The following is a 10,402-nucleotide window of genomic DNA, read 5'->3' as shown; positions in this document are numbered from 1 at the left end:
GGAGGAGAAAGCCAAGAAAATGTGAGAGAGAACGCAAGGCCATCATCCCAGGGTGCCCAGGGTAACCATGGCGGGGGGTGGGGGAGCGCTCCGAGGAGGGGTCAATGACAAGCAGGCTGAACAAAGCAGGGGAGCTCCCTGCAGGAGGAGGTTCACCAGGTGGAGACGGAGCCGCATGTGCAAAGGCCATTGGAGAGACCCAGGTGTGATCAGGAGCTGAAAGCCCATGGCAGGTAAGGTGAGAGGATGGGGTGGGGTGGCCTGGGAGGAGCCGACCACATGGACTATGAGTTGTTAAACAGCTTGAAGCAGGGCAGTGAGGAAGGGAGTCTAGAGGGGAAGACACATGTATGGGCATGGCCTGCTGGGGGCCGTCGAGGGATCTTATGCAAGAGATTCTAATACAACAGCTTCAGGCTCTGAGCCCCGTGGAGTCAAAGGTCTCAAGGCAACCCGTTAGGATCTGGTGGGTGACAGTCTGCAGCAGGGATGAAAGAAGAGCCCAGAACACCCTCCCTGTTCCTGTCCCTATCTCTGTCCCTGTCCCTGTCTTGGGGCATAGGAGGGGAGGAACTCAGTCTGGCCACACTGACTCAGGTGAGGACGCCCCAGGGGAGGCCAGGCGGGACTGCTCCCTTGTCTGCTTTGGCATCTGCGGCTGCCTCATGCTCTCTTTAGAAAAGGTGTTGCTGGCTTGCTGGGGAGGATCCAGGTCCACCTCCTACTACCCAGTGACTTCTGCGGCCCTGCTGAGGTTGGGCTCCATCATGAGGCGAAGTGATCATCACCCACCCCAAGGAGGTTGTGGGGGTCCAGAGAGGTGCTGTGGGGGGTGGATCAGCACCCCGGAGGGGGCTCCTCCGCAGGAAGGATTTCCAGCCCTGGCGTTCTGCCCCCCGCACGCTCTGTCTTGCCCACCCACTTTGTTGTGTGATGGAAATAAATGGAAATGGTTTCCACACGTGATGTGATGGAAATAAATGGAAACGGTTTCCACATGTGCATGCACTAAATTGTACACAGTATTCCAGATTTCTGTTGTAACAGGACCATGGACCTGAGTGACCCACAAAGAAGCTCTGAGCCTTGGGCCAGAGGGCATGGAGGGGAGGGAGAGGAGAGTTTGCCACGGCCTCTGCCATCCCACAGCACAGGGGGCAGGTCTGGGGGCAGGGGTGGGGGCAAGGGCGGAGGCAGATGGGCCTGGCAGGTGGCCAGCATGGGGACCCGTCCTATTGATCCTGCACAAAAGGCCACTTTCCCTCTCGGGTTCTGAGGCTCCCCTGCTCCCTGCCATGGGCTTAGGGGGCCTCCCACGGCCGCCTGATGCCATCTCCTCTTCCATGATGCCCAAGCCCACCCCTCGGGCACCGTACCCCACGGCATTGATCAGGAGGTAGCCGGAGGGCAATGGAGCACGGACACCACCACTGGGCACCCCCTGTTCAGACATCTCTGGAAACCCTTGCTTTGGAAACGTGGAAAGCCCTTTCTCCTGCCCCCCACCTTGAAACTGTGTCTAACAGCAACAGACACATTATTCAGCTCCCTGCCACTGGCAAAGCGCAAGTCACAGGCACTGCCACACGGCATTCCCCTGACAGCCTAGGGCAGACTGTTCTCCATTCTGCAGGTAACAGAGCTGAGATGCACAGTTGCCAAGGAAACAAGAACAGCCTCCTCCTCCACTCCCCAGGGCAGCCGATCCACTGGACGACACCAGGCAATAGGCATTGCCAGCCATGCACCCATGGGAGAGGTGGCTTTGACTCCCAGAGCGTGGATCCCAGGGGAGCCCAGGACGCTATGGGAAAGGGTCTCCCAGTTGGCCATTGCTAGGAGGAGCATTTGGGCCTCTCTGGGTGGGCCTTTGGAGGGTCCACCCCTGGGGGAGATGTTGGCTTGAACACTCTGAAGCACAACTCTGAGACCCCACGCCTACACTTCCTCTTTGAAACATGACACTTGGAAGCATTGTATATTCTTCCCAACACGGAGAACAGCCCCCGCCAAGGGAAGCAGCCTCCTCAAAGTGCTTCTCAAAGGCCTCCCGGGGCCCTGCCTCCTGCGTTATTCTCCACTGGTTTTGCTGATCCTATAAAATGGGATATACTTTTAAGGGCCTAGAACAGCAAGAAACAGGTGCTCAAAAATATGCACGTAAAACAGTGGCTCTGGTGGAGGCTGCCCGCCCTGGTTGTGCCCTGCAGAGCAGGAAGAAGCGTGTCTTACCTGACTGGGTCTCGGCCAGGGTGCTGAGGGCCAGCACAAAGACCAGGACCAGGGCAGAGATCACCTTGTACTCCATGGGGGCCGTTGCCTCCTCTCTGCTCCAAAGACGACCACGAGTCAGGGATGAGACGCCGTCGGAGCCCTGCATTTTATAGGGCAGGCTCTGTTTGCTTACAGAGCGTTAGATAACATTTGCCCAAGGAGGTCCCGAGACCCTCCGAGATGATAATCTCCACTGATTTTATAAAAGGTGTTTCCTAGGCTCGGTCAAGCCACAGTGACGGATTTGCTGATACAGAGGGATGACATGCAGTGAGGTCATCTTGGCTGAGGGATCTGAGATCCAGAAAGTCCCTCTTATCCCGTGGGAGCCTCCTCCAGCCTGACCTTAATCCCCGTCCTACCTGTATGTGAGAGGCCCTCCCTGCAGCGTAAACAATGCACTCACTGCAGAAGTGATTCATAGAGACGGCCAGAGATAGGCTCAGCCGTGACAACAGTGGCTCATGGGGTGGCTGCCGTGACCTTGCAGAGGGATACGGAGCTGATGAAGCCCATTCTGTCTGCTCTGCTCTCAAATTCAAATGGACAGGTGAGCAGTCTTGCACAATTTTGAAATCCAAGTCTGGGGTAAGACAGCTGTGTCTGAACAAGACAAGAAGGGAAATAAAAGGCCTGTTCTTTCCTCTTTCCCTCTGCCCCCAGGGGATCTGGGGCTTCAAACTGCATCCCTTCTCACGGAAGTTGTCCAGTTAGACATTTCCATGGCCAATTTGCATGAGCAAAGCCCTCGAGGTCCTCTGTGGGGGAAACTCAGCCCCGGCTAAAGCGGCTCCTGCTCGGGCTCACGCCGACGACAGCCGCCGGCAACCATTCAGCAGCCTAAGCCAAGGAACTGCGCGCACATTTTCACTTATTTATCTAAATTAATTCTTTCTTTTCTGTTCTTTTCCCTTTCACAGTGGAATTGTTTTAATAATGAAACTGTAGGTCGGGTGCAGTGGCTCGTGCCTATAATCCCAGCACTTTGGGAGGCCGAGGCAGGCGGATCATTTGAGGTCAGGAGTTTGAGACCAGCGTGGCCAACATGGTGAAACCCTATCTCTACTGAAAATACAAAAATTGGCCTGGCGTGGTGGCAGGTGCCTGTAATCCCTGCTATTCCGGAGGCTGGGTCAAGAGAATCACTTGAACCCGGGAGTGGAGGTTGCGTCGAGCCAAGGTTGCACCACTGAGCAACCTTGTCGCCCTCCAGCCTGAGTGACAGATGGAGACTCCTTCTGAGAGGGGTGACATTGGGGGGAAGAAAAACAATTATATACAAGAACTGCCATTAAAAACTGACAACGTGAATGTAGCTCACTCCCCTGTGTCTATGGGGCTCCCTCCCCAATTGGTCCCCTGGAATCCCTCCCCCTCTCACACCTCCTCAGTTGGGCCCCTAGACTCCTGTATTTTGAAGGACAGCCTCCCGCTCCCCTGCACCATGCCTCCCTCCACTCCATGCTTGGGGGCTTTTTTTTTCCATAGCTCTCATTACCCCCTGGTGGATAAAACAAGTGACTGACACGTTGTTTGTTATTTATTCATTGCACTCCTCCCTGAAGTAGATGGGAGGGCCCATGGGCGCAGGGGTTCTCGTCTCTTAGCTCATTGAGATGGTCCCAGACCCTAGAACAGCAGCTTCAATTGACATTCAAGAAACAGCTGCTGAAGAACTGAGTGAATAAATGGACAATGCAAGAAACATTTTTCTTCAGTGACAGATTAGGCCCTGAGGAAAAGGAATGCTAGCCTCACAAAGGCACTTTCTTTTCCTGGGTGACCTAGTCAGTACATTCCTGCAGCCCTCTGGGAGAGGAGCCTGGGTCAGAATGGGGGCTGCCATGCTCCTCTTTGTTCCACCACAGGACCCAGCCCCTCCTTCCGGGGCTGCCACTTCTGCGCCGGGGTCTCCAGGAGAGGCCTGACCGCAGGACCCGGGGAGGGGTCAAGGCTCAGAGTCCTCTGTGGGCAGCTTAAGTTTACCAAAGACAGGACAGGGGTGCCAGGCCTGGGGTGGTGCTCATGGTGACAGTGGTTTTCCCTGCTCTAATTTTTCGAATCAAAACAGGGGCTCTTGGAAATGGGATGTAAACTGTACAGTCATTTGGTGAAAAGGTGTGCAGTGTTTGGTGAGGTTTAAGCCACACGGATTTTATAGCTAAGCAAATTCTGCTGGTTCCAGACTGGGTCTCTTAACCCAGCAACATGTTCGTAATTGGGCAGAAGAAAACACAGGCAAAGATATTCTTTTTAGTATTGTTTGTAACAGCTGGAAACAGGGAAAGAAGGAAGGAAGGAAGGAGGGAGAGAAAGAAAAGCAAAGTCAATGTTTATTAGCAAAGAAAAGGGAAAAAGGGACTGAAAATGCAATGCAGTCATCCCTTGGCACCCCTGGGTTATTGGAATTCACTCGGGCTGGCTGCCAGAATGTTAGGAAAATATTAGGGAAAGTTGTAGATGATAGTCTCAAACCTTTTGGAAGGCCAAAAGGTTTAATTGGGACGGGCTAAAGGCAGCCAGCTCATTTACATTAGATTAGGGAAAAGACAGTCATGATAAGAGGCCTTCCCAGTTCATCCTGTTTACCCTACATCCCTTTGTCTCTACTCTGTTTACTCATGTAAACTTTGTGCTGATGGTCTTCTCAGGGGGAAATCAAAGGGGAATTTCCCATTAATAGTGTTTACTCTGGGCCCCAGAACCTAACGCTTTCATCATTCTTAAAACCACTCTTTTAACCATGTTAATTATCACAAGTGTGTTGACTTAGAACCTCTGTTATCTTTACTGAAAAAATATGAGGATGGGACAGGGGGTCTTGGTCGATTGGTGGCAGTTGTCCTCTGAAAGCAGCTGATGAGCCTCCCTAGCCCACTTGAATCACTGAAATAGGTGTGAGAGTGCATTCGTTCACCCATCATTAAGTCAGGGTCTGGAGCACAGACCTCCACAGGTGGTGATTGACTTCTCACTGGGGGAACTCGTTTCAGGACCCCCTAAGGATGTCAAAATCCATAAATGCTCAACTCCCTGGTATAAAATGACATAGTATGTGCATAGAAGCTATGTGCATCCTCCCATGCACCCTGATTTCAGACCCCAGGCCTCCAAAGCTGTGCGAGAATCCACCTCTGCTGTTTAAGCCACTCAGTATGTGGGACTTTAGACAACAACCCCAGGAAATTAACACAGCTAGAGTGACTCTGCACTGGGAAGAGGAAACTATTGAGATTCTGAGTGCATTGCATATTATCTCTGAACCGACACCATTCAGAGACCCAGACCCCATGGTGGTTCACCAAAGGGTGCAGCTTGTGGGTTGGAGGTGACAGGGGAAGTCTGGGCCCACGTGGGTCTCACAATGGGTCCAATAAGGTCACACATCTTCCACTGGAGGAAACAGGTACCTACAGAAACAGAACGTGGAAATCAGTGTCACTTTTTCAGAAATTAACATGATACTTTGTATCAAGAGCCTGAGGAAAAGTCCACTCTTAGACCCAGTAAATCTGCATTCGTAAATGTTCTCCCATCCACTTCCTAACCAGGCCAGACTCTGCTTAGCTTTGGAGATCAGACAAGATCAGATGCATTCAGGGTGGTACGGCCATAGACTATATTGGTGGGTGTTCTAAAGAAAGAATCCTATTCCTGGGAAAATCACTTTGCATGAAGATGTTCATCAAGAGAAATCTTAGTTCATAAAGAAAAATTGTAATATGAGGAATTATTAACTAAATGTTAGTTTAGCTACATGAGGAAATATTATGGAACCCTCCCTAGCATATTTCTGTGGAATTTGTAATAACATGGAGTATTTTCATGCTTCAGTGTTAAATCAAAAAGAACAGGATACAAAAGTTTACAAACCACTCAGTAGAAAAAAGCAGAAAAAAAGAAAATACACCAGAGGGTGTCAGTGAGTGCTTAAGCGTCAGCTGTGTCTTTTCCTTGGATTCTGACTTCCTATTTGCTGAAATATCTCCACGATAACCATAATTAATTTTTGCAATGGAAAAATACTGTATGCTTCCAGATCAAATGTAATGATTTAGCTCTCCCCAAAAAGAGAGAAAGAGAGGAGTTCCCCTACGTTCCCTAGTTGATGACTCAGTGACTAAGAGACACAGGCAGGTGTTTAACTTTGGGGTTTTCTCTGCAGGCCGTGCCCCATGACATGCTTGCCCCATGACCTGTGTCCTCACACCTTCCCTGAAGTTAAACACAGGTCTAAAGTCGTGGTGTGAGCGGCCTGTAATCTCTTAGATTTTAGCACCTGCTAGGAGAAGCTGCCCGTTCCTGCCCTTTGATTCCTCCTCATCCCACCCAACAAATCCCAGAGGCTCACTCAGTACAAACCAGTGAGATGCAGACATGCCCATGGAGGGAGGAGAACACACCTGGCCCCATCAACTGTAAAATGGCCCCCATCCCTCCTCTCCATGCTCCCTGCCCCTCACAGCCATCTGCTGCAGCTCCCACCACTCTTCCTGTTCAGAGAGGCACAGAAAGGCAGAGCAGCCCTTCCATCATCATGGCTCCAAAAGCCAAGAAAGCATAACCATGGCCTCCAAGGAACTGAGAACTGGGAGTGAGACCTCACTCACATCAAATGTCGAAGAGACAAATTTGACAGAAGCAAAGGGGAAAAGATTCCCTATTTAATAAACGGTGTTGGGAGAACTGGCTAGCCATATGCAGAAAATTGAAACTGAACCCTTTCCTTGCACTTTATACAAAAATTAACTCAAGATGGACTAAATGTAAAGACTTAAATGTAAAACTAAAAGATTCAAATGTAAAAGCCAAAACTATAAAAACCCTAGAAGAAAATCTAGGCAATACCATTTAGAAAACAGGCATCGGCAAAGTTTTCACGATGAAAATGCCAAAAACAGTTGCAACAAAAGCAAAAATTGACAATGGGATCTAGTTAATGAGTTTCTGCACCACAAAAGAAGCTATCGTCAGAGCAAACAGACGCTCTACAGAATGGGAGAAGGCCTTTGCAATCTATCCGTCTGACAAAGGTCTGATATGCAGTCTAAGGGAACATAAACAAATTTATGAGAAAAAAACAACCCCATTAAAACGTGAGCAAAGGACATGCACAGACACTTCTCAAAAGAAGACATTCATGTGCCTGACAAACATGAAGAAAGCTCAACATCACTGATTATTAGAGAAATGCAAATCAAAACCACAATGAGATATCATCTCACGCCAATCAGAATGGCAATTATTAAAAAGTCAAGAAACAACAGATGCTGGAGAGATTGCAGAGAAAAAGGAATGTTTTACACTGTTGATGGGAATGTAAATTAGTTCAACCATTGTGGAAGATAGTATGGCAATTCCTCAAAGATCTAGAAGCAGAAATATCATTTGACACAGCAATCCCATTACTCGGTATATATTCAAATGTAAATCATTCTATTATAAAGTACATACATGTGTATGTTCATTGCAGCACTGTTCACAATAGCAAGGACATGGAATCAACTCAAATGCCCATCAGTGATAGACTGGATAAAGAAAATATCATACATCTACACCATATGCAGCCATTAAAAGGAATGAGATCATATCCTTTGCAGGGACATGGATGGAGCTAGAAGCCATTATCCTCAGCAAACTAACGCAGGAACAGAAAAACCAACACCAAATGTTCTCACTTGTAAGTGGGAGCTGAATGATGAGAACACACTGACACATTGTGGGGAACAGCACACACTGGAGTCTGTGGAGGGGGAATGGGGTGCGCTGAGGGAGAGCATCAGGAAGAAAAGCTAATGGAAGTTGGGCTTAATACCTGGGTGATGGGTTGATCTAGGCAGCAAACCACTGTGACACATGCTGACTTATGTGACAACCTGCACATCCTGCCCATGTACCCAAAACTTAAAAGTTGAAGAAAAGAATAGTAATTCTATTATTGGTAATTTAGGTTGCTTACAATTTTTCACTATTAAGGAAGGTTTCTTTTGACGGACATCTTCACACAAAGCGATTTTCCTGTGTTTAGGATTCTACACAGGTCTCAATTCCACACAATTCCACACCCACCTCTCCAACCACCCCCAGATCTGCCAAGCTGCAGTTAAACTACCAATACTCAGGCACAGCTCCAACCAGGCTAGAACGCAGTCCTGCTCCTTCCAGCGGGTGACTTTGGAATTAAGCTGCTGACTCCTCACCAAGCTTTCAGCCTGGGGTAGCATGGACACTGCAGATTCCCATTCATTGGCACCCGAGTCCCTGCAGCGAGTGGACTAGGCCAGCCCTGTTCTCGACACCATGTCCCTTCCTCCCTCCCGCCTGTGGGCACTGCTGGAGCTTCGCCTCCTTGGACATTGCCCCTGTCCTGGCCATGCACTGGCTGGTGCAGCCCACAGACCCCTCCTCCCATGACACACGTATTCCCTCCTGCCACCACCCTGGCCTGAACCCTGTGGATATAGCCCCTGGTGGTAGTCAACTCATGTCTACCCAAGGCATAAATGTGCGATGAAGTTTTTATTTCAGATGTGAGGATGTTATGTGGGACTGATGACGAACAGTTCCTGCTTCTACTGAGGAAATGTCAAGAACTACAAATTATCTGTAAGGAGAACATCCCAAGGATGGTGGTGACTCATCCCTGGTACTGCTCCAAGGCTGGTCTCACCGTGATACTCTATGAGTCCCAGAGATAAATACATGGTGAAGAGGAGGCCAGAGTCTCCACTGGTTTAGTGGAGATCGACCAAGAGGAAGATCTTCGTTTGCTGGACAAAGGCCCAGGATTTGATAATCTCTAAAGACACTCTATTCTATTCTAAGATACTTTATTTCTATTTTTATACCTTGTAACCATATCTTCCATTGTAAATTACTTCCTCTAAATATAGGTACAGAGCACAGGGCTCTGAAGGCCAGGACAGCCTGACCACGTCCATCATCCATTGGTGGGGGATGCATGTGGTATTGTGCCGCCTGGGTGCGTCCTGTCTCATCAGTTGTGCCTTTATCTGAGTCTCTGTGTCCCTGCTGTAGGGTCCAGCCCTATAGGGTTCTGTGAGCCTCCTCCTACTCGTGCAGAGATGAGAAACTGTAGAAATAAAAGACACAGACACAGAGATAGAGAAAAGAGAGTTTGGGCTCGGGGTCCCCTGCCAAGCAAAGCGTGGAGACCTGCAGTGGCCCGAGTGCCTGGATGCTCTGACTTTCACTGAGTACAAAGCAGGGGGCAGGGAAGGTCGGGGGAGGTAATGGGGGTCAGTGACAGGGTCAGGTAAATCACGTGTCTTGGAGACAGGGGCCCAGGACTTTCAAGTAGCTGAGACGAGGAGAATACTTAATGTGTCAGCACTCTTTGCATATTTGTCAGAAATGTCAAGGACATTAAGATTATGATACAATTATTAATTCTTATCTTCTGAGAAAAAGAGAAACCAGGTGCAGAAGCGGAGCATGAAAGTGGACACGGAACGTGACCACTGAGGCCCAGCGTCACGTAGAGACAGGTAACCCCGGATGTCTGTGGGCCTCCCTGACAGCCGTCAGACCTACCGCAAGAGCCTGGAGAAGCGGAGTTTTCTCCAGACTCCCCCCAGTAAGATGTCTCTGCCATTTTGGACATCTCCTTCCCTAGCTGGCTAAATAGTGGGCGCTTTCCCAGCACTGGCACTGCCACACAGCCCTCATGTGGGTGTCACAGAGGGCTTGCAGCATCTCGCCTTAGCATCACTTTGTTCACAAGGTCACCTCAGTTCCATGCTTCATAACCTGATGGCCATTGGTAAAATTAAAGGTTATATTGAGTATATATCTTTATGATTATAAGTGAGTAACCCTGAGATTATATATGATTATGTAAAGGAATAACTGTGCCTATATTTCTAATTCTTTTCTAACTCAATATTTATATGGGAACAGGCTGAGGCTTCAGACCCTTGCCATGGCATTTGCGGGGTTTTGCCCCCACCCCTGCTGTGCTGTGTGTTTGGAGGACAGAGCCCTGACAACAGGCATGACCTCGGCTGCCTGTCTGAGGCGGCCGCCAGACTTCCACGTCTGTGCGCACTTCACACCCGCAGAAGACCCTGAAGACGTTTATATCACTTTTTTTTTTTTTTTTTTTTTT

At 49.3% G+C, this 10,402-nt stretch overlaps 1 protein-coding gene across 1 annotated transcript in view; it reads right to left on the bottom strand.

Moving 5' to 3' along the window:
* TFF1 (trefoil factor 1) overlaps positions 1-2,564 on the bottom strand; it is a 4,461-nt gene extending 1,897 nt beyond the window's left edge. Inside the window, exon 1 of the mRNA XM_017538624.2 lies at positions 2,233-2,564. Coding sequence (XP_017394113.1) covers positions 2,233-2,380 — 148 coding nt within the window. The 5' untranslated portion in view covers positions 2,381-2,564. The remainder of the gene's footprint in view (positions 1-2,232) is intronic.
* Positions 2,565-10,402: the final 7,838 nt, after the last annotated feature.

Source organism: Cebus imitator, unplaced genomic scaffold (assembly GCF_001604975.1).
Source record: "Cebus imitator isolate Cc_AM_T3 unplaced genomic scaffold, Cebus_imitator-1.0 Scaffold112, whole genome shotgun sequence".
NCBI classification, from domain to species: domain Eukaryota; kingdom Metazoa; phylum Chordata; class Mammalia; order Primates; family Cebidae; genus Cebus; species Cebus imitator.
The sequence above is the reverse complement of the archived record's forward strand: the minus strand, read 5'-3'. Positions and strand labels throughout refer to the sequence as shown.